The sequence below is a fragment of the Aythya marila genome (genome assembly GCF_965140915.1).
Source record: "Aythya marila genome assembly, chromosome: 5".
In the NCBI taxonomy this organism is placed as follows: Eukaryota; Metazoa; Chordata; class Aves; order Anseriformes; family Anatidae; genus Aythya; species Aythya marila.
In genome coordinates this window covers 3,130,430-3,154,699 of record NC_139046.1, presented here as the reverse complement: position 1 = coordinate 3,154,699, position 24,270 = coordinate 3,130,430, and the positions used below count along the sequence as shown (strand labels likewise).

Here is a 24,270-nt window from a genome sequence, read left to right as displayed (position 1 = left end):
ATGAGGAAGAGAAGGGGAATCTGCCCCTTCCCCATGCTCCTAGGTTGAATTCAAGCAAAGAAAAGGTCTGAGACTGTGAGTAACACTCTATTATATTGCTGAGCTTACGTGGACCTCCTTTTCAGGGGTGCCCAGGGACAATCTGTGGTCCTGTGGTTGCACCTAAGCACAATGAATGGGAACGTGCTTCATTCAAAATGGGGTGGAGGTGCCTCTTTGACTTTGCTGCGACTTCTGGGCTCCCCACAGGAGGATCAGCACCTCAGGGAGACAAGATTCACGCCCTGGTGGGGCACAGGAGACAGGAGGCTCCTTTTCCCTTTTCCCACTGGGCAGAGGGGGCCTCCAGTTCCCCCTGGTGACAGCTCTGCCAAGCAGAAATGAAGTCTCTACGTCAGCCAGCCTCCTGGAGTAAGCCCGTGGAGGGAAGTCCTTCATCAAGCAGCTCTGTGCTGTCATGAAACAACATGTCAGAGGCACAAAGGGAAAGGATGCCAGCTCTTGTGTGTGGCAGACAAGGTTTCCAAATTGCCCCGGGGCACGGCTGTCAGATAAATAGAAATTAAGGGAAATCTGACATCAGGAGGTGCCAGGTCACAAAAAACATGAATATATAAAGCTCAGATTTTTAACAGGGATGGTCGTGAAAGGTCGGAACAGTTTAACCAGGGTTGTAGGGGTTCTGCTTCAGTGGGTGTTTTAGAATCAGGGTGGAGATACCTGGAAGGTATTTCTGGAAGGTGTCCTTGTTTCGGTGACTGGAGAGAACATGATGTCTTGGGCTGTGCAGGAGATCAGCCTGCCAGGTTATCTATTGGCCTTAGAAACCGCAGGCTATGAACCCGCTCCTAGGCTCCAGATTTCAATGAGGAAGTTGTTCCAGGCTTTCAATCTCACTTTCCAGCAATTTTTAAAGTGATGGTGATCTGGTGGTTGGTTTTCCAGCTGTTTTCCTCAGAAAAATGAGGCTTCTGTGCCTCCCTTTCCAATTACTTTCGAGCCTGTTGATCAATTTCAAAAATAAATTCAATGAAGTTCCATTGAAATAGGCAGCTGGCTGGAAAGGAGCTGAAATACGTCAAATATGTGGAGATGTGCTGCAGTATAACCATGTATCTTTTCCAGACAGAGGTTGCTGAGGACCCAGAGAAGGTTTCCACTGTTCACTTACAGCTTGGGCTACCACTTGTGTTCATCCTCAGCCAGAAAGAGACCTACGAGGCAGACAGGAGAACAGCAGAGTTTTTGGCCTGGCAGCTCTTGGGGAAAGCAGGAGTCGCCCTTTTGTCCAGGTATTTGCTTCCCTGTGTTTGGGGAATTCTCCTTGGTTTTCGTGGCATTTCTGAGCTCAGTTACCCCACAGCAAGGACAATGGGATCACAGTCAGTGGGTTTCCTCGGATCTGTGTGAGAAGCAGTAGGAGTATGTTACATATGGTGAGAGGATGTCAAATTAGAGGGCATGATTCTCCAGAATCACTTAAAATTGGTTTCAGACTCTAGCTGGAAGTGTAGCCTCTATATCTGAGTCTCTTGCTGATTTAGAAGTAGAAGGATAGTCAGACTGAAAGAAATTTCAGAAAGGAAACTTGGAAAGCACAGACCAAGATCACAAAGATCAAAAGACCAAAAACCAGAGGTCTTCTGAGGGCTTACTTGCCCATCTGTGCAGGTGATGTTTGAGCTGGAGCCGGGAGAGTGGGCAGCCCGTGACAAGTCAGGATCTCCCATTCCTGAGGGGCTGCCCCCTCCTAAATTTTGTGTGTCAGCAGATGATGCAGCAGCTGTGGGTTGGGACCTTGATGTGGCATGTCTGCTCTGTGCCCATGCTGCTGGCAGCAGCGCAAGTGGCAGGAGATGCAGGAAGGATGGGTGTGGGCTGTTTTCTTACAGCTTTCTGCCATCGTGGTGTCTCCTAGCACAGAGGCACTTCTTGGCTGCGTTCACCCTGAGCCAAAATCCACCGTCAGAGCAGCTGCGCTGGGATGTGGCTACCAGCGTGTGAGCACAGACATGAATCATGGAAAGGGAATTCAAAGCCCTTGTGAAATAAGCACAGATTGTGTCAGTCCCACCGGGTCACTCGGGACTTGGCTCTTCAGCACTGATTTAATTCACGTGGGCTGGGCTCCCACAGGTACTTCGGGGCCCTGAAGCCCTCTGTGAGGACGTGGTGCTGCTCAGAGCGGGGTGATTGCCAGCCAGGCAGGCTGGACAGAGCAGGTAACCTTGCACATCCTCACACCATCTAATAATCTCTTTGTATTTCGGAAGGGACCTGGTGGATTTGAATGTTCTGCTCCGGTCCAACGTCGCTCTCAAGACACCAGATGAGGTTCGGTGTTGGATTTCTTTATTGTACAACTCTTATTTCACTATCTGAGAATATCAGCTCTCCTGAGAGGGCGTTGCTTGCCTCTGTTGTGATTTGACAACCTTCCCCAAAGCTCAAGGGAACATAGTCTTTCCATAGCTCTGTGCACGTATTTGGAACCGCCTGAGCTCGGTACAGCAGGGCAATTGTGCCTGCCTACAGGAGATAAAAGGAAGTGTTTATTTTGGGCTCTAATCATGGGGTGATATCTCCATTGCACAATGAAGCAATGCAAGGTTGTGAACTACCCAAGGTAGCAGTCCAAGTGTGAATTCCCAGAAGATTTGGACTTCTAAAGGCCCTTGGCCCGGTAGGAAAGGAGTTCAAAAGATGGAAGGGGAAATGAGCATGAAACTAAGAGCCAGAAAGCAAACAAATGTCTGTGCCGAACTGATGTAACCAAATGCCTCTGGCAGTGATCTGTGAGAAGGGCAGAGCCTGAGATAAATGAGGCTGATCAAGATGAGCTAAACTCTGGAGGGGCCTGACCCAGCTTGCGAGGCAACAAATGCCAGGGAACATGCATTGCCCCAAATTGCGCGAACTGTCACTTTTGAGATTGGAAAGAAACAGGATCAGACCTGAATCTGAGTGTCCCCCGAGGGCTTCCCCCAGCCTGGTGAGAGATGTGCACGTTGTGTTTCTTCTCTTAGAGGTGCCAGCAGTTTGTCATTTCTCTCAGTTCATTATAAAACTCATTTTCTCTGAAGTGCCTCTTGCTGAGACAGTGCCAGAACTGGTTTTAAGCTGACAAGGTCTCATTTCTGAGAAATACACTTTGGTTGGCAGTCCATTACACTTGGGAGCACTCGTCTTTATTGAGCTACATGAGATAGAAGATCTTCTGTGCCATTTTCCCAGGCCATGATGGGCTGCCCTGGCCTAGCCTGACCTCTCTAGGGGCTAGGAAGCAGAGTGGACCATGAATCTGTAGCTCAGCTTCCACTCACATTCACTGTTCAGCTTCTGGGCTTTTTCTCACAGTAGGAGATTCACCTCCCAACATCTTAACATGGAGCAGGTGTCCACTTTCACCATTCCTGCTACAGACAGAGGATCCCACATAGCCACAATTACTTTCTGAAAACCAAACATCAGTTTGGAGTGAAATAAGCTCATGTGCAGATGAAACTGCACCAAAGAAAGACATCCCAGGATCTCCCCTGTTTGGCAGCTTTAGGAATCTGTTGATACACCCTAAAAATAATGGGCTAGATGGGAGGGAACTTTAAATTCCCTCCCCATCAGAACTCCCCATCAGCCTTGAGTTTGGTTTGCAGGTAGAATAGACACAGGGTGATGTTCTGCTCCTATTTTCCTTAGGGAGTGCCGATCAAATACCTGGTCTTGGAAGACACTGATGAAGTTATAACCTTGGTGGAAGATAAGAGCAAGGTTGAACAAATCCAGGAGGAGGAGGATGAGGATGAGGAAGATGAGGATGAAAAAGAGAATGACAATCAAGGTGTGTAACTAAACAGTGAGAAGCTGATTGTCATCAGGTAGGACATGCGGTCAACATCTCCAAGACATATGTTAAAGCATTAAAGAATGCTCTTGCAAATCCAAGGCAAACTATCCCTTTGGAGGGTGCAAAGAGGACAGGGCCAGGCTCTTTTCAGTGATGCCCAGTACCAAGACAAGAGATAACGGGCACAAACTGGAACTCGTGAGGTTCCCTCTGAGCATCAGGAAGCACTTCTGTACTGTGTGGGTGATGGAGCCCTGGGAAAGGTTGCCCAGAGAGGTTGTGGAATCTCCTTGGAGATCTTCAAAAGCCACTTGGACATGGTTGTGGGCACCCTGCTCTGGGTATCTCTACTTGAGCAGGGAGGATGGACCCAGAGGTCCCTGCCAGCCTCAACCAGTCTGTCATTCTGTGGTTATCACAGTCACATGATGGCTGTACAAAGTAGCTCTTTAATTCTCTGCAGATCCCTGGAGTTTCATGACAGACAGCTGTAATTTTTAGAGCAAACACCACGGACAAAAATCAGCAGCTGTTATAATAACAGTTGCAGAGATGCTGCAAGAGGGAGGGGCTCCTTCTGCTTAAATATGTCCAGCTTCAGGGGGACAAGGTGCTGAAAGCGCACCCGACGCTGTCTCCTCTTCAGGCATCAGAAGAAATTATGATTTATTTGTCAGAATTATCTGTCCCTTTGGAAAGGTTTGAGACATGTTTTGGTAAGAGCTGTTCCAGACTTGCTTTCTCCAGGGAGAAAACACTGGCCCCTGCAATGCTTTCTTGAAAACATTTGTTTTCTATACCAGATCGTTTTTGTTTAGCAGAATTATTAAAATGTTCTAATGGGGTTGCAGATGGGTGTGTAGTTCCCTGTGCCTTTTGTGCACATTCTTTTCTTCATGCACGGCTGTTGGCCCCTTGCAGACGTTCAGGATGATCAGGTGGTGGAAGCAGTTTCCAGGGACAAGAAGCGAGAGCTGCCCTTGGAGCAGATCCTTACCCTGACGGAGGAGACCTTTCACTCTGCCGTGTTGAAAGCTGCCCAGACGGTGGTGCTGTTTTATGCCAGCTGTGAGTATGAAGTGTGGACTGGCAGGCCCTTCACTAGCTCGCACATTTTCCGTAGAGTGGTGATACCGTAGGCAAGTTTAAATCATAAATATATGCTGCATCCTGTCCCATGTACCCCCACCCACTGGTAGCAATCAGATTAAATTACTTCCTCTCATTGACTGATAATGTGTGACGACAGAGTATCTGTCAGTATAAAATACATCAGTGGTTTTCCACTTTACTTTGACAGGGGCTGAATGAGGGACAAGAGGGGAAATGAGTGCGTTGGACTCATGGGATAACATAGAAAACCCAGTCACTTGCTGCTGCAGTAAAATAAAGTCAAATTTTCTTCATTTCATTCAGTGTTTCAGAGCTTGAAGCACCTTAGGATGCAGAAAATGGTAATGTAACATTGTCAGTCACCTATATGTAATTTGGGGCTTTGTCTCTTCTGTGTTTCAGGGGAAGCAGTGTCCCTGGTAGTGCTACAGACTTACGTGGAGGTGGCTGATCACCTGAAAGGTAAGATGCCATGGGTCTAAGTTCCTCTAGAGCTGGTTTGCATCTGAAGTACAAACCAGAAGACTGGGAAGATATTGGTGGTATCTCAGTTCCTCACCCAGAATATACTCATTTTCAGTTCCTAAACTTTTAAGGAAGGCATACCCACATTAAGTTGTTTAGGAAGAGGATTTGTTTCTTAATTAGGGATCCTTGCAGTCCCTTTGTGCCTGCATAAAGTCACGGGACTGGCAGTACAACCTTACACAAGTCACCTTCTGCTTTAGGTGTAAATTTGTACACACCAGCTGCCCAAGCTGCCTTTCAGCTGAGATTGTGGTGTTGATGGGCTCAGTGACTGCACGATAAATGCCCAAAATCATGAGGAGACAGGACAGAACATCAAAAGCAGTGAGTGACACAGCATGGGCTTTGGAGGTGGAGGGACAAACAGCAGGCACCCTGGCCTGCATCCCAAAAACAGGATCCTGTCGGTGCCCCTCAGCACTGTGACCTGTAAGGAGCAAGAAGACGCACTGCTTGCTGCACAGCATGAGGCTTGAGAGCCAAATTGGTGTACGAGGGGGCTACTTCAGGTCTCCTGCACTTGGAAGTCACCACATAAGCACTTGATCTGGAGCAGAGCAGTAACCAGGCTTTGGTAGAAGGCATAACAGACAGGTGTGGGCAGGCCCAGATCCAGAGGGGGAGCAGAATGGTGTCAGAGAAAGAATTTAAAGCGATGATGCCTTCAGGGCCTGTAGACGGGCTTAATTACATGGGAAGTCTCACAGGCAGCCACAGATTCCATAAATAATACATGACAGCAAAGAATCAGTAACATTTAAAGACAACGCACATCGGGTAGTCTGCTAATAAAGGCAGGAGGGATTGGTGCTTCAGGAGTGTGGTGTTTCCTGAGCAGTGTTAAGCGCCAGTTCAGCTTCATTCAGGGCTTCAGCCCTGTCCCCCTCTATAGTCAACAGTATATGGGTGGGCTCTTCTGCACTGTCAGGCTTATATGGGCTGAATCTCTTCTAAAGATACCTGTGTTTGCCCCTGACTTACAGGGTTATACCCAGGTGACTTCATCCCCAACTCATTTCAGTAGCTGGTGCCTTCTGTGTGTTTTCATTCTTCATCAAGGCTGATTTCTCATCCTTATTTCTCACTCCTCTGGGACTGAGCACCTTGTCCTGCCAACTGCAAGCAGGATTCAAACAGCTCTCAGCAGAGAGAAAATGTATAGGGTGTGCAGGAGACTCAGGGAGTTTTCTGGGAAGCGGATGCACTGGGAGTTGCTTACAAGACACCCTCCTGGGAACACTGAGGACAGTGCTGTGGTTTGAATGAAAACAGTTCTGCATTCATAGTTTTCCTGGCACCTTGGATCTGAACTGACATCCTGGGAATAAACAGGAAAGGTCAGGGAGAGTTATTGTTAGAGAAGTCATGGTTATTGATTCTTTGGGGTTTCTTTCAGACTCTACAGCTGTTAGACCAGCTAAAGTAGCAAGCTGGGAGAGTCAGTGGATGAAACCCTGCCTCTTCCTGAACCAATGATCAAAACTTGGCTGACTGTGTGAGGCTAAGCTTTCACCATGTGTTTCTTTAATAGTTTGATAACAATCTCAGTACATGGACGCAGCCATAGGCAGATTCTCAACAGAGATTATGGACTGATTGAGGTCAGGGCCTTTCCTCTGCAATCAGTGAGGTCCTACTGAAGAATCCCAGGCCAAACTGGAATCATGAAATGACTCCCGCCTGTTTTTCCTGCTGTAACCTTGGAGAGGATGGAGAATGGCTGCTTTTGTGGAACTGGAGAGAAATGTAGTGAGTTTCCTGCAAGATACATCTTTGTCTCTGCTGCTGAGGAAGACTTGGTCACAGGCAGGTCTGTCAGGGGAGCTGGAAGACCTAGAAGGATGGAAGTCCCCAGGCTCTCTGTTATGGCCAGGATGAGGGTGTCTCAGGCCTGGTAATTATAGTGAGCTGTAGTCAAGAGGTTAAAGAAGCCAAAGATTATAGCAGATCAGGCTAAGATCGATTCAATATCAATTGTGAATGTTCTAGTCCAGGGGCCATGGCTTATACTGAGTTTCCAGATGAAAATTAGTGAATCTGTGAACTCCCAAGTAGGAGTCAGTGTTAGGGGATCCAGAGTAGGGCTTGGTAGTAAGAACAGAGTGAAGCAGGGTAGCTGGGAAAGTAAACCAGTGCAAGGGGCAGAAGTCTGGATCAGGAAGAAGAGCTTGAGCTATGCAAGACTTAAAACACGGATTATGTCTTTGGTGCAGTCTGTCAGCTCCCCCAAAAGTGCTGGTATTCCTGTGTCTGCCGTTTGAGGTGGAGCTAACTTCCTAAGGGTTCAGAAGCCAAGATCTGCTGTCTGAGGCATGAGTCACCCTCGCTAAAAGCACGTTTGGAGATGCAATACAGGTCCCACTCGATGCCAACTTTCTGTGCAAAATGGCAGTGAGAATAGGCCATATGAGATACAGAACAAGAGAATGGAGGAGGCTGGAAACTGGGATAACCCCATGAATCACCCAGTAACAGATGATCAGCAGTAGATCATCACCAGATAAAGTTTAAGTGGCCCCCCAAAGTGGTTTCCCTTTGTTAAGAGATATGATCTAAGAGGAGGTCAGGAGAATCATCTCGGTCTTGCTGAACAGAGCACATCTTCTGCTCTTGCATCAAGAGCTTTCGGTTCTCTCTGCCACTGGGGCTAACTGCAGCTCTTGTTTTCTTATAGAAGATGTGAATTTATGGAAGCAGCACCCCTAGGACTGTAAAAGAGGTTGTGAAAGTGAGACAGCTTGGTCGCATTTCTTAGGTGTGTCAGTGGACTGTTTTGAAAAGTCCTAGATGGGAGAAACCAGTGTGAAAGAAGAGTAATATTCTGAAAAACTGAGCTGAAAAACAATTCTGTTTCCCTCTTCTGTGCTCATGGAGTCTTCTTGGCCAATGACTTTGAAAGACAGGGGTGTGAAGTTGTAGTTCAAAGGTATGAACATCACCTGGGTGATTTAGCAACACAGACTCATGCAGCACATATTCATAGAATATCCTGAACTGGAAGGGACTCATGAGAATCATCAAGTCCAACTCCTGGCTCCACACAGCACCACCCGAAAACCAAACCCTACATCTGAGATCAGCGTCCAAATGCTTCTTGGATTCTGGCAGGCTCAGTGCTGTGGCCATGTCCTTGGGGAGGCCCTGTCCCAGTGCCCGACCACCTCTGGGTGCAGACCCTTTCCCTAACCCCCAGCCTGATCCTCCCCTGTCCCAGCTCCATGCCGTTCCCTCGGGTCCTGTCGCTGTCCCCAGAGAGCAGAGCTCAGCGCCTGCCCCTCCGCTCCCCTCATGAGGGAGCTGCAGGCCGCCATGAGGCCTCCCCTCGGCCTGCTCTGCTTGGGGCCAAGCAAACCAAGGGACCTCAGCTGCTCCTCACACATTTTGCCCTCCAGACCCTTCATCATCTTCATAGCCCTCTTTTAGACACTCTCCCTTCATGGAACCTGAATCTGAAGCAAGGATTTAGGAGTCCGTTATGGATTCCTAGGCACCCATGCTGGAAAAGACTAACACCAAGGAAACATCAGTATATGAAATGAGGGAAGGAGAAACCAGGTCCCCTGTGGTACTGGGGGACGTGTAAGTCTCTGCAGTAGCTGGCAATGAAGAGGACTGGAGGGAAGTTGCCAGGTTGTGTGTATTATCTATGAGCTATGTACAGAGAAATTGTAACACTCAGGCAACTTGTGGCTGGTTATTCCCCATTCTCTACTGGATTCCTCCTCTTGAAGTGCAGCACGTGGCACATAACATTTCTTTTTCATCTCATAACCTTTGGGCCAGCTCTCCATGTGAGCTTTATCTCATGCACTTTTAGTTTTAGTTTCAGTAGCACCTAAAATCACAGAACAGAAGGATCTTATATTTCTCTTTCAACTTTCTTCCCATCCAGCAGCTCAACGGTGACCACAGGGCTGAACAAACTTTTGCTGACTCGAGTCCTGAAACTGCTTTGTGTTCAGTAATTAGTAACATGGTGCAGCTTGGGATGGTAGAGTGATCATCCTGTACACAGCATTCCTCAGGCCAGCCAGGGCTTCCTTGGAGATCTGGGTCATTTATGGTACATAATCCCCCAAGGTGGTATCCAAATACTTAAACTTGCATTTTGTGGATATTTAGAGCAGCCTCGCAGCTCAATTTTAACAAGACATCAAAGCCTTGTTTCCATGTCATTTGTTTCAGAGTTGGGCAAGACGCAAGATCATGTGGTAACAGATGATGAGAACCAGCCATACCGGATCAGAGGTGTGAAATAAATCCAGGGGCAGGCTTTCAATTTGAGAAGTTATTTCACAGCCTGGAGAATGACACAAACCATTTTTGCTCTCTCAGAGTGTTTTGAGAGACTCTGGACTGTCTGAGTGGAATTGCAGACCCTTAGATTAGTGCCACTACTTGCTTTTTCTGTACATACATTTGACACAAGGCAGAACAGCAGTGAACTCACGTGAAAGAGCTGCAAAATAGAAACTAAAATAAAGGCTATATAAAATGGTCCAATGGGATCTCAAGGACAGAGGGATATGGGATGGGAAAACATGCAAAGGTCACCTGTGCTTTCACCTTTGTCTTTGGAGTGCCTTGCCAATCCCTGGCAAATAAATGTCTGTGAGCCTGTGACTAAAACCCTTCCATAGCTATTCTGGCTATGTTATGCTTGTTTCTCAGAAGCTTATTTTAATACTTGGTCAACCTCCACAGGCCTGCAAATGGACTGCTGCTTGTCCTTTACCAGCTGGCAATAGAGAGAGATCTCACTGTCACCTCTGGAACAGACTTTGCATATTGTTGGATTTTATTGTTTCCTTCTTCTAGCAAGTTTTTGACTGAAACAAACTCACCTTCTCCTCAGGGGACATCTTCCAAACTTCTCTCTTCCCCAGATTTTGTTTTACCTGCTTGCACCTTTCAAAAAACGTTTTTCCCAACCTGCACAAAGGCTTGATGGGCTCTGCAAAGGTCTCACCAGGACAAAATAGAAGGACATCATTTTCATCCCTTGTCTTGCAAATGCTGTAGAGAGTTCATCCCCGAATGAGCTTTGCCCTTATCCACAGCACTGATGATATCTGTGCATCCTGTTTCTCCTTACAGAATATCACTTTAATTTAGACTTCAAATCTCTTTCTGTCCCTTTGAGCTTTGGAATATCTGAAGATTTGATGTATATGCTTATTCTGTCAGGCTTTTAGTAAAAATAGTGATCAGAATCTAACCCAGAAAGGACAGAGAAGAAAGCTTGGTTGTTTTAATCTGCTGTGCTCTTGAGAAATCATCATCATGTGCCCTTACCCAGGTTTCTGAAGGACAGAACACTTTGTGATAATCTGCGTGTACTTGCCTCAACGTTTCATCCCATCTTTCCCATGTAACTGTTGAATCTTGTTCAAACAAATTTACCAAAGGCATAAAGATCTCCGAGATACTGAATTCCTGCAATGGGCATGGACAATGTATGGCCTGAGGACTGTACACAACCCTCCTGTCGTTGGTCAAGCCTGCATTTAAATAGGAGACAGGTTGGGCAAGGCCGACAGCCAAGAGGTGGTGGCTAGTGAAGCCAGTGACAGTTCACCTGCCAGCCGGTCAGCACATGCTTAGCAGTGGACTAGCAGCAGCCTGTGCTGCTTTCCACCCAGCCCTCAGATGAAAGGAAGGCTGATAAAGACATGCTGAAGTTACATGCGCTGTCTTGGGCTCCTGGAAAGTATGCAGGAAGCCAACATTCAGTTGTTTCACTGTTTATGGACCCTCCCTTGAGTTTATCACTTCGGTGTGGCCCATAAAAAGCTTTTTTTTTTTATTGCTTGTCCCTGGAATCAAAATTGGACTGACTGCTCTGTAATTCCCAAGAGCTCTTCCTTTCCAACTTCCTTACTTGTGAGGCCTGAGTCTCTTTCTTAAGGCCCTAAAAGTACCTGCTAATGCTTGGCTAATGCCATCAGACCACCAGACTGAATTACTTTTATTTTGTTTGTATGATTTTTTATGGCTCTTTGTGTATTTAGCACCAGGTATTAGGTAAAACAGACACTTTTCTATACCGGGCACCTTATTAAGTGAAAAAGCCTTGAATGACAGAATGACAGACTGGTTGAGGCTGGCAGGGACCCCTGGATCCATCTGACCCAAGCAGGGCCACCCAGAGCAGGCTGCCCACAACCATTTCCAGGTGGCTTGTGAAGATCTCTAAGGAGGGAGGCTCTACAACCTCCCTGGGCAGCCTGTTCTATTGTTCAGTCAACTACAAGGTAAAGAAATACTTCCTAATGCTCAAAGGGAACCTTCTGTGCTTCAGTTTGTGCCCATTGCCTCTTGTCCTGGCCCTGGGCACAGCCGAAAAGGGCCTACCTCTGTTCTCTTTGCACCATCAGGTATTTATGGACATTGATGAGATCCCCCTGAGCCACCTCTTCTCCAGGCTGAACAGTGCCAGCTCCAATCCCTTTGTCATTTTTGTGACACTATGTTGGTCTCTCTCCAGCATGCCCAGGTCTCTCTTGTACTGGGAGGCTCAGAACTGGACCCAGCACTCCAAGTGCAGCCTCACCAGTGCTGGGTAGAGGGGGAACACCACCTCTCTTGACCTGCTGGCAGTACTTTGCCTAATACAGCCCAGAATACCATTAGCCTGAGCTGCAGGGGCATAGTGCTGTTCACATTCAGCTTGTTCACTGGGACCCCTAGGTCCTTTTCTGCAGAGCTGCCTTCCAGCTGGGTGGCCCCCAGTAAGTCTTGGTGCCTGGGAGTGTTGCCCTCCAGGTGCAGGAGACATCACCTTCCTCCACCCCAAGCTTTTTCTTCCCTCTTTCCCATAAGCTAGGGCCTGCATGGTTTCTTTGTCTTGGCCTCACTCCTAAAGTATTTCCAGCACCTTTCCTTACTGCCTTATATGCTCCTGGATGCTTGCCTCAGGGATTCATTGCAGCCAGATGTGAATGTCTCTGGGAATTTCTTTCTGAGAAGTGTAACCTGCCACTTCCCTGAGTTTGTTCTCTCCGTGGTCTGTTGTTTAAATCAGTTTACACCTGCTGGGATGTTTAATATAGGCTGGAAATAGTGTTATATTCAAAGCTGTAATGCATGTCCGTGAACGGTTTCAAGAGGGAGATAGCCTAGGCTCAAAGGGATTGTTTATTTTGGGACTGGATTTTGACATCCTGCCCACACAAAGCAGCTTTTGACTCTGGGAATGTTCTAGCAACTTGTCAGTGGCAGCCCACCTGGCCTCACACCATGTGCATACCTTGGGTTAGGATCTGTAGGATGCACACCAAAGTAAACAGAAGCTCCAGCAGCATTGAAACAAATCTATGCAATAATGTCCAAAGAAGCTCACATAGTTCCCTTTTTCAATCATTTCACTCCTTTTTTTTTTTTGTTGTTGTTGGATACTATTTATAACATATTTGTTTTCTCTTCTAGGAGTTCAGGGGGTTTTACTGTCTCGGGTCAACTGCTGGGACTGGCCTGGTGTTTGCACGGCAGAGAATGTCACCCAGTTTCCTACCATAAAGATTTACAAGAAGGGAGAGCAACCTTTAATGTACAACGGCATGTGGGGAACTGAAGAACTGACCAGCTTCATCATGCTGTAAGTGCCTGTTAATGGGTCCCCACACAGCAGGATTGGCACAACCACCAGATGATCTGGATACTTTATGGCCTATGTCATGGAATGCCTTTCTGGAAAAATAATGTCAGAGCTGGTTGTAGACCTGATTTGGAAATTAGCTTAATAACTTCCTGTGCTTTTTTTTTTTTTTTTTTTTGTCAAAAACATCTATTATTGAACAATATATCCATCTGTTGCCACTGTCCCTCTCTGGAATTCATTCTGTTGTTTTTAATGTGGGTCTCAGTCCAGGAAGGCCCTTTGGGTGTGGTCCTAAGGTGATGATGTTGGTGGCAAAGCCCTCTGTGGTTTTATTGGAGCCAACCCGTTAACCTAAACAAGAGATCTCTGCAGTTTAGCTGAGGGGTGTCAGCCTGTCCCATGTGCAGAAAAGATCTCAGAAGAGCCAGTTTGGCTTAGGGCTATTTTTTTTCCCCATAACCACTTCCAGTAACTTTCAGTTGACTAGGCATTGCCATTCCTTCCCAGAGGCAACTGATTTTTGTCTATGGTGAGCTGTAATGGTCGTCACGTTGGGTTGGGGCATTGTTGTTTCAAGGATTTAGGTTGCCCTTTGTCTCTTCATCCCGAAAGTAAAGAAGGCAGCCCATGTTCTTTCTCCTCCTTTCCATAGGAGCCAAGTTTCCTGCCCTCTGAAGCTGATGACGATTGATGAAGCAGAAGGGTACTTAAGAGGAGAGCTTCCATCTGAGCTGTTGTCCTATCACCACACTTCGGTTCTAGGAGTGTTTAGCACAGCCACGAGTAAAGGTTAGTGTGGAATTTATGGGTTTAGCACTCAATTTGATTCCTGACTGGAGATGGTTGATTCCAGATACTTAGAAGTTCCTCCACATTTTGTTTTCTCTAGCTGACCCACCGTGTCTGCTCACATCAAAGCCTGCCTGGCACCACCTTTCTTACTTTTTGCAAGTAGATTTCAGGTAGTTCCACATGTGGGGCCTAAGGTTTGAATCCTAACTCAAAGGACATTCAGTGGTTAGCTAGCAACTGTGGACATGTTTATTATACCCATTGTGGTAGCATCAGATAACCCTGACAGGTATTGGAGACATTGTCCTTAGAACAGTACAAAAAAACCCCACAACAATTTCTTGGGTGACCCAAGGTTGCATAACCATCCATGCAAAGAAGGTTTTGCAAATGTCCAATATGAACTTCCCAAGGCACAGTTTGTGCCTGGTGTCCCTGTTTTGTCTCCTGCCCCTTACCATGAAAAGTTTGTCCTTTTCATACGCCCCTTTCAAAGGAGTTGTAGGCTGCTGTCAAATCTCCTCTCAGCCTCTGACTGAACAGGCCCAGATCCATCAGTCCTCCACATGCAACATGTCACAGCATACTGTTTTGCAAAGAAAGCCCTTTCCACTATTGAATCAACAGTTGTCTTGCTAACTCCTCATGCAAATGTGGTAGTCCCAGTCCTTCCAACCAACACACAATCTGAAATCTTAAAAAAACAAATCAATACCAGCTAACTCTGGGATTTACTTCAGTAAAATTGGAGATTCTTCTGATATTGGTGAAAATCAAAATTTCAGAGCATTTTTCATTTGGAAGCTTCGTTGTGCCCATAAACTTTGGTTAAATGCAAATAAAGCTACTTTCTCTCATGAGGAATTCCAGGGAGGATCTAATATGCTCAGAGGTAAGAACAAAATAAAATGTCAGGAACCAACCAGAAAACGTCTAGGCTGTGCTCACAGAGCCAGCTAACGTGCTTTGCTTCTTCTGGAGGGCCTGTACCTAAGTCTGATAAATATAGGAGAAAATCTTGTTGATCTCAAAAAAAAATTAGACCATTTTTTCCTGGTTTTCATCAGCTGAGCTCCAGAATCTTCCCTGTATCCCACATATTCCACTCTCTGTAGTAATGGAGCCTGCATTAGCCCAGATGACAGGATCTCAGATAGGATGGGGGCTGGTTCTCTGCAAGGAACCTGCTTGGATCCAGCTGGACTTGTGAGCTGAGACTGTTTCCTGTATAGAAGAAGTTAATTTCCTTCTAGACCTGCTCTGTCTGTGGAAACAAGAGCCTTGGAGGTTTCCAGACAGCTCCGTGTGGAGCCCGCAAGATTGCCTGTTCCCTTAGGGCATGCTCCATCTGCAAGCTGGAATGGCATCTGCAGTCTGGGTAACTCAGCCACAGATGCCAGGGGAGATGAAATACGTGATGCTTTGGCAGTGTGTAACCTGAGGGAGATTGGAGTGTCATGCAGAATAATCCGAGGCAACAGAAAACCGGAGCCAGCGGTTCTGGCACCAAACCCAGGCCTGGAGTCAGGGAAACCACATTGCTGTCCTTATCAGCCCGCAGACTTCTCTGGAATTTCCAATTATTTTCTCATGGCAAGAATTCCTGCTCTTACCTGAACCAGCAACGTGCCATGTCATTGTCCTCTCTGGTTAACTGAAACAGAGCAACGGGATGTCCAGTTAAATAAAGCCCTGTTCTTTTTCCAGCACTTAATGTGAGAACTATATTAAGAAACCATTAAGTGGACCTAAGCTAAAAGAGGTTTGTCAGAAAAATCATAATGAAAATTTATTACAAAGAGGTACACAGTATTGCTAGGGCAATGAAGGAGCATTTTCCTGGAAACCAGAGGAACTTGTAGGAGAGGAGCTTGTTTGCTACTCAGAAGCGTACTTGGAAGCAAAACAGTGTCCAAAAATGTGCAGCAATTGTTTAAAAATACACCTGTGTTCCGTGCAGCTCTGGTAACATCACAGGGCTTGCCAGCATCAGTGTAAACTTAGCAATAAACATTAACTGAGTGTCCTCTCTGTGTCCTCCAGCACTTTGGGAACAGGTAGGCTGCTTTTGATTTCTGTTGAACATTTTGATCATGCGTGGGGCTTTCTGCGCAGACTGCTCGCTTAAAAAGAAATTTGTGATCACATTTGTGTGTGGGCAGAACAAAGAAAGGACCAGCATAACCCTTGTCTTGTCTCCAGCATTTCCACAGTAGACATTAAGGAAGGGGATATAAGACATGTTCAGAGGGTTTTCTTTCCCTGGCAACATGGAACCTGCCTCCAATAATCAGCAATTTAAGGTCTTCATTAGTCTAGAAATCTCCCCCTTGCTTTGTATCTAATAGCTGCTGGTGGCATAATCTGAATCTCTGCTTGGTATCCAGAGTATGCCATGGCAGTGACGTTAGTCCTTGGAGGATTTTATGCGTGGCTGTGTGTTTCCTGTTCTCTGGTAACTGGTGCACAAGTGTTTTGTTGGCTGCTGGGACTTCTGTTAGTAGAAATGGTGAATAATTGATCCTGATTTGCTTTATTTGAGATCTTGTGTTGTCTAAGCCATCCTTTGTCACTCAGCAGATGCAGTCGGACACAATTAACACCAGCAAAAGTAGAAAAGCAGCTTAGCTGAAGCAGCTTCAAACTTTCACTCAACACAAATCAAATTACACGCTATGTAATCTACAGGCTTTAATAGTTTTCAGGAGAATAAAACATTCTCCAGTTAAAAGAATTGGAGTTTTCTGGAAGTCTGCAGTTAACAGTAGGTTCTTTCGTGTTTGGTTTGAGACTTCTGTCTTACCATGCTGTGTGCTTGACACTGTCTACCTACTAATGTGTACCCTTAGGTATGTAACTTTTCCATGCTCATGGAACTTTTCTCCTATTGCAGTGAAAATTTTCGGCAGTATTTTAATTTGCAAGCCAGCTGGGTGGCGCCTTGGGCTGGAAGAAGCCACACAAAGATGCTGCAAGTACTGCTGGAGAGTGTGATTTCATGACATGCCTTTTGCTGATGCTACAGGAGTGAGGGCCTCAGATCCTGCCTCTGAAAGCTTCAGGAACTATAGACTCTTCTTCCTCCAGCAGTTTTCTTTCTTGTCGTTCCAAAATCCCTCTTTGAAGCTGTGCTTGTGCAATTCATGGGAGCTGTCATAAAAGGCAGCTGGGATTCCAGCTCGAGGCACATACTGCAGCGAGTGACCAGCTCTGCGGGGACATAAAACAGTGTTCTCAGGGGAATTGGTTTTCTAGGAATTACTTAAATAGCTTATTTGGAAGCATTTTGTATCTGTAGTCGAACTGTGTGAATTTAGGGGGCTCTTGCACAGAACTAAGCATGTTGCTGTGAGCTGTGTGTAACTGGCGATGTCACAGATAGCCCCAAAAGGCCGAAAATTTTGGAAGTGGTGTGGGAGGGAAGTACGAAGTGGAATTTGATGGGGAGGAAAGGTCTCGGTGCAAATGAGCCTGATGAAAAAAGCAAGCCTGGATTGTGCTGAACGTTGTCCAGATTTAGGAGAGAATTCCTGCAGCCAGGGCCTCTCCAGGGCAGCACTTGAGCACATGCTTACGTCTCAAGTAGAGTGTTTAAAGTTAAATGCCTGTGGAAGTGCTCTCCTGAGGAAGTTTGGATTTAAGCCTGCTCCTTCCATGTCAGGCTGGGTTCCTTAGTGCCTTGTAGCACAGGGTGTGCTCACAATCTTCCTCACGGCCTTCTCTTCGGAAGCTGGACCACCAACAAGTTTCCAAAGGATTTCTTGCTGAAGCTCACTGTATTCCTTATCGGCTGGCCCTATGGCTTGTTTTTGCCTCAGCACTGATAAAAACAAGTGACAAAAGAAAAACTGAGTCTGGAAAGCGGTGTCAAACCCTGTAGTGGGTTTACGTGGCAAGGTTTTGGTAGCAGGGGGCTATAGGGGTGGTTTCTGTGAGAAAGATCTAGAAGCTGCCCCATGTTTGGGAAGGGCCCCATTGTTTTCCAGATCCGAGCCAATAAGCGATGTTGTTTGCGCCTCTGTGAGAGCATATTTAAGACAGGGAAAAAACGCTGCGCCACACAGCAGCCGGGAGAGTCAAGGGAGTGAGAGAACAGCCTTGCACCAAGGTCAGTGTAGAAGGAGGGGGAGAGGTGCTCCAGGCGCCGGAGCAGAAGTCCCCTGCGGCCTGTGGTGAGGACCATGGTGAAGCAGGATGTCCCCCTGCAGCCCATGGAGTACCACGGTGGAGCAGGGTTCCACGCTGCAGCCCGTGGAGGAGACCACGGTGGAGCAGGTGGCCCTGCACCGACGGAGGCTGCCGCCTGTGGAAGACCCCTGCCGGAGCAGATTCCGGGCCGGACCTGTAGCCCGTGGAGAGGAGCCCACGCAGGAGCAGGTGATCTGGCAGGAGCTGCTGCCCGTAGGGGAGCCAGGTTGGAGCAGTTTGCTCCTGAGGGATGGACCCCGTGGTACGGACCCATATCTGGAGCAGTTCTGGAAGAGCTGCTGCCTGTGGGAAGCCCACGCCGGATCAGTTCATCAGGGACTGCATCCCGTGGGTGGGACCCCACAGCACAGGGGACGAGAGTGACCGAGAAGGAGCGGCAGAGAAGAAGTGCTGTAGACTGACCATAACCCCCATTCCCCGTTCCCCTGCGCCGCTCGGGGGGAGGAGGTGGAAAAGGGTGGATGGGGGGGGAAGGTGCTTTTGGTTTTTTTTTTCCTTTGTTTTCTCACTTCTCTCGCTTGTTAGTTGTAGGCAATAAATCTTACTATCTCCTTATGCCGAGTCTGTTTTGCCCGTTACAATAATTATTGCGTGATTTTCTCGTCCTTATCTCAATCCTTGAGCCCTTTTCACATATTTTCTCCCCATTCCTCTTTGTTGAGGGGGAGTGAGAGAGCGGCTGTGGTGGAGCTCGGCTGCCCACTCGAGCGGAACCACGACAAACCCATCCTGTGGTATTTTCCCTACATCACAAGATGGACTGGCCAACCTGTCTCACGAGCTTTGTGACACACGCGTTGTTTTTTGCAATGTCTGAGCTCCCAGGGAGCCACTCCTTTTAGGATCTGAGCTTCCACTTGGAAAAGAAAATAGTGTGAAGGAAAGCTCGTGGTCCCTGTGGCTCCAAGGGATCACAATGGAAAATACGGCCCTGAGTCTTGCAGGAAAGCCAGGGGCAAAGAACCAAAAAGTGACCAGTTAGAGCCAGCTTCAGTTTATGGAGGTCTGAGTCACTGGTCCCAAGTGCTTGGGTTGGCCAGTTGTGACACGATGGTGGATGTTAGGAGGAGCAGTAAACAGCATCTGGATGGTATTTTGTTTGGGTTAAGAAGCAACGTGGCTCTATCAGAATCGTAACCTTAACTCTTGGGCAAACCTGACTCCTCTGAACTTCTCTAGGTGATTTCTCACTCTCTGTAATAGTTGTCTTCAGTTGCCTGGTATAAAAAGAGTGGGAGAGTTGAAAAGTGCTGTGTTTTCAGGCTACTTTGGGCAGCCTACTGTGTCTTCAATTCAGTTCAGGCTCTGTGTCTTCAATTTAGTTAGCCTTCTGACCCTGGATGCCTGTAGCAGACCCTCCTGCTGGGAGGAGCAGGGTAAGACCAGAAGACACTTTGGAAGAGGTTGGTTTATCTGCTGGGCACTTAACACTACTCCAGTTCAGCTATCATCAATCATTTCCAAAAGGTCACGGGGATTTATGCGATTTCTGTTTAGCCTTGTAAATGGCCTCCTGTTTCTAGGAACACTTATGGTCTTTAAGTCCTTAAGGGCATTTCACTTTCCATCAATGTCTCTGTCGTGAAAATCCTGGAAGCTCAGTGCTGGTGGCTAAAGAGCAGACGCCGTTCTCATACTAGGAACTCTTTGCTTCTGATCCTTTCAGCTGCTGCCAGCTCCTGCCTCACGTAGCCTGTGGCCATGAGGCGCATCCATTTCTCATCAGCCACTAATCATAGTTTTGTTCACAACTGGCAATTTGCTGTGGGAGGGTGTTAAATATGCAGATGCGGTGATTTGGTTTCCAGAAGGAAGCTGCCACTTCTCCATTGTTTATTTATGTATCTTTGTCTTTTTTTTTTTTTTTTTACAGCCAAGGAAGCTTTCGTAGAGGCAGGAAGCATCTTAAGTGGGCACGTGACAATGGGGATGTATTTTGAAGACGATGCCTTGGCTTTGTGAGTTGTTTGCCTTTCTCTTTGGTGAGAATTCAAACTGGCCTGCAGTTAGCACAAGTTCTGCCTAAGCTGAGCATTTAGCAGCAGCCCCAAACAGCTACAAGTGACCTGGTTCTGTAGCAGCATTGGTCAGGACTCTGCCACGGGGACGTGTAGCTGTGATTCTGCCACTGATTTATAGCCCATCCAGAGGCAAGCTACTTAACCCTGTTGTAATGAACAGTCCCAACAGTCCCTTCGTGTTGTTCAGGTTCACTGTAGGTATCTTCAGTCCTCCAGCCCTGCCAGTCCCTTGTGTGTTTGTTGGGTTCCCCATAAAAAAAGGGCCCAAACATACGGGGAAAAAACAGGCTGCAAAAATGGTACCTTCTAGCTAGGATCAGTGTGAAAAAAAAAAAAAAAGAAGAAGAAAAAAGAGTTCTGCCCTTCTATTTCCATCAAGAAGAAATGAAAAATTGTTGTTCTGCCTCTTTCTGCAATACCTTCACGTGCTCTTTCACTCTTCCCTCTCCTGACGCTGCAGAAGTGCATGCTGAAGTTGGGGTGGGTGGGAAGGGAAGCAAAGCCAGAGATGTAAATTGAAGTTTTGCTCTGGTGGTTGCTTCCACTTGCCACTAGCAGCCAAAAGGGAGTCAGTGTGCTACTTGTGACTGCTGGCAGGCTTTATACCAAGGAGTTCTTGGCTAGTGGTGGAGTGGGGATTGTGTCTGGGCGCTGGAGAATGGTTTGAAAGCCCTTAAATAAATGCTGGCTGTCCGTGGAGCTGCCGTGGTGTCCAGTAGACTGCCTGCCTGTAGCACTGTAAAAGGCATTGAACTCCTTTGGTTTCATCCAGTAGACGTTCACATCTGGCTGTGAGATGTTTGCAGCTGCCAATGCCAGGAAAGAATCTACCTCTGTCACTTCTAAAGTTTATATTGCGGTGGACTTTATTTTTTTTTTTTTTTCTTGAAAGATGTGACCACCCATTTCTCTCCCCTTGGCAAGAGCCAGACGTTCCCACCATTTCCAAGCATAACTTAGGGCAAGCGTACCTTTCCTGGAAGAAAAAAGCTGGGAAAATACAGCAGCCTTCTTCCAGGAAGTGTGGTAAAGGTGAAGCCAAAGCTTTCTTGTTCAGGTCCTGATTGATTGAGAGCATAAGTTGAGGCCCTGACTTGAAGCCAAATTGGAGCTGATCGGATATGGGCATGTGTCAGTGCACACACTGAGCTGTATCAGTAACACTCACTCCACCAACGCAAAATTGTTTGGATTAGATTGTGAGAGATGCTTCAGTGCTTATAAATGCATGTAGATCCAAAGAAGATCTTCGGCTTGTCCTGACATCTCATTTCCATCAGGAACTGGCCATCAGGGCAGCGTTAAAAATCCCCGAGGGTCCTTGGCCTGTTTTCCAGGAGTGGGTTTTAACAGCCAGTAATGTAGCGGTGAATTATTTTCATTAGTTTTTTTTACAGATGTGCTGCATCACTTGCATCATTTGTGATGAGATATGGACATTTTTCTGCTGTGCATGGAAAATAAAAATGTAAATTCGTTGGCAGGACGTCTCCGTTAATTAAAGCGTGCTCAAAGCACCCACTGTGGTCAGGTATTAGAAGTGAGGCAGTGCAAGGCCTGCTCAAACCCTGGGGTAATGGCAGGAGCTGAAGTCACAGCCAGCAGCATCAGGGTGAAAAACCTGCACCCAGCAGCTGAAAGATCTTCTTTTTTCTTCCCTAATGATCACTGCCCAGGTAATAGGAGGAAAAAAGCGAAGGAAGGCAGGATGGTCCTGAAAAACAAAAAGACACCGATAGAAAAAGTCTGTGTTTTGTCAGCAGTGACACATGCAAGAATATACCACCGTCCTCCTGCTCCAGCCATAGCCTGGAGTGTGCTCCCATTTCGTTGGAATAGTTAATACAGTTTCTATTGATATTAATTCTGCCAAGTTTGGATTTTGGCTGTGGAAGGTGTTTTTAGCTGTGATTTGTGGGTGAAGCTACTGTAGATGGTCATCTTCTCAACTGTAAGTAGAAAGTAAACACTTACAGGAATTCCTTATGCAAGAGCCAGGCTCACTTCCCTTCTTTAAAGAAGAAAAGCTTTTTTTTTTTTTTTTGCTAGGCTCTCACGAAGGCAATGTTTGTGGCTCCCCAGTCACTGAAAGCTGAGTCCCGCTCACATTTCTCTCTTCCCAGAGAAAAACGTCTGCAAAATGCACCAAGAATGTTCTCAGCAAAACTGTTTGCTCAGCAAACACCTGAACAGTTGGTAACAAATGAAGAAGAAAAAAAAAAAATAAGGAAGAAATGCTTTGAATGAAGTCATTATTTATTTCTCACATATTTAGATGTCACAGATTCCTGCCAAGTATTTGTTTGCAGATGTTTTTGATTTAAATGTAAGGCTCATATTACCCATCTCATACCCCTGCCGTATAAATAGAAAGCTGTCATGAGCAACAATACAGCCACTTGATGTGTATTGGTCATATTAGCAGTGAGATAAGACGTGACTGCTTTGTAGACTTTATCGATTGGATGGATAATTTGTTGGTTTTCTGGCAGCATTTCGGAAGCTTCCTTATGAAAGGCAGCTGAACAACTCGATCTGTTTAGACACAGGGAACAAGAGTCTTTATCTCCTCCTTAGAAGTGATCGAGCCAGAGAGACACTTTAAGACCTGGGGGAGCTTGAGAAGTTCAAACTTCCAGAATGTCTGAGGTTTTACTGTTCTCAAACAACAGCAAATGCAGGTGAGTTTGAAAAACAACAGGCAGGAAAGATAGCGACCTTCGTAACAGATCAAAGGATTCCCAGCCACAAGCAGAGATGTGAAATAACTCTAGGCTCTGGAGCCTAGGCAGAAAGCGTAGCTCAGGAATGGATTTACAACTGTTTTTGGAAGAGAGAAGAATGTGTAAGATACAGGCCTGGCTTTTGGTGAGCTGAGAGAAGGCCAGAGGTATCTGGCCTTCTTGTTGATGTCAAAATACGATGGGAGTTAAGAAATTGCAGTGCTTCCATGGTCTGTAGAAAACTGGGTTGTTTCTGGTGGGGAAAAAAAAAAAAAAGGTGTTGAAATGGCCATAAAACCAAAGATTTTCCAGAACGCAGAGGCCAACAAAGCAGAGGATACTCCACAATGAAGCTGAAAAGGCTCTGAGAAACCCAAGAATGGGTTAGCAAGGATTTCACAACATTTGAAAGCCTCAGCAAAGCACAAGGCTGTTATTGCTGCTCCTTCTCAAGATACCAGTGCAGATCGTGGGTGACCCTTAGAAATTTGCAGTGGTAAATTTCCAGACAAGTAAGTGCCATGATGGGGAAAGGGAAAGGCCTGCGTTTGAGCTGAACATCATGGAAATGTGCTGTCTGCAGTCACCTTCACTCTGTTTGCCATTGTGACCCAAAACAACAAACGCTGAGATCTTTAAAGCAAATCTGAACACATCTCTGTCCCATTCAGAACTGCTAAAATAAGTGTCCAAACTGGATTTGCCTGGGCAAACCCCGGAGGGGAGTGCAACTGGTTGTAACATGACTTTTCTAGGAGCTTCCCTTCATTAAAAATTACTGTTCTGCTGTAGGATAAATCCATGTTGCACCTTTTTCTTATGGAAAAAAAAAAAGGCAGACCAGATTACCTTTGGAAAGGGAATTGAAGGCATTCTACCTGACAGCTTCCACAGCCCAAAATGTTCCTATGCCTCTCTCACATGGGCTCACTTCCTCAGTAATTCTAGTGCCTCAGTCTCTGAAAAATTAGCAGCAACCTTTGACAAATAAATTACAGACAGCCCCCAGAGCAGTCGAGGCGGTTTGCTTCCTCAGTTTCGCCCTTCCTCTGGACAGTGACATCTGGAGCCCCCAGGGCTGAAGTTCCTCAAACTTCCAGAAAATTGCTCACCCGCCTTGGCGTGGGCTGGGCCCTTTCACTGCCCAGACTTCTCCTATTTTTGCTCTTTCCACCTGCTCAGCTTTTCTTTAAATACCCTTGAACCCTGTTACCAGAAGAGCGTTGGGGAACAAAGACCGGGCTGGTTTCTCTGCTGAGAGTAAGTTCAGAGGCTGTGTGTGTCGCTGTGACATAGCGCTGGACCTCAGCACCACCACGCACGATCACCAAGACAAAAATCAGCCCCCGTGGGCTGGTGTCCATCAGGGGCAGTCTCAGACCCCTGTTTGCTGTGGCTTGGGAGATGCTGTAAAGTGCTGCGTGGCTATTTGCACACCTG

At 46.7% G+C, this 24,270-nt stretch overlaps 1 protein-coding gene across 4 annotated transcripts in view; it reads left to right on the top strand.

Annotated features, from left to right (window-relative positions):
* Positions 1-24,270, top strand: part of TXNDC16 (thioredoxin domain containing 16) — a 40,786-nt gene that overhangs the window by 10,903 nt on the left and 5,613 nt on the right. For all 4 annotated transcript variants that reach the window (XM_082760564.1, XM_082760565.1, XM_082760563.1 and 1 more), the window contains 8 exons: positions 1,126-1,292; positions 2,274-2,334; positions 3,697-3,838; positions 4,766-4,912; positions 5,360-5,419; positions 12,914-13,082; positions 13,738-13,874; positions 19,960-20,044. In XM_082760564.1, coding sequence (XP_082616690.1) covers positions 1,126-1,292; positions 2,274-2,334; positions 3,697-3,838; positions 4,766-4,912; positions 5,360-5,419; positions 12,914-13,082; positions 13,738-13,874; positions 19,960-20,044 — 968 coding nt within the window. The remainder of the gene's footprint in view (positions 1-1,125; positions 1,293-2,273; positions 2,335-3,696; positions 3,839-4,765; positions 4,913-5,359; positions 5,420-12,913; positions 13,083-13,737; positions 13,875-19,959; positions 20,045-24,270) is intronic.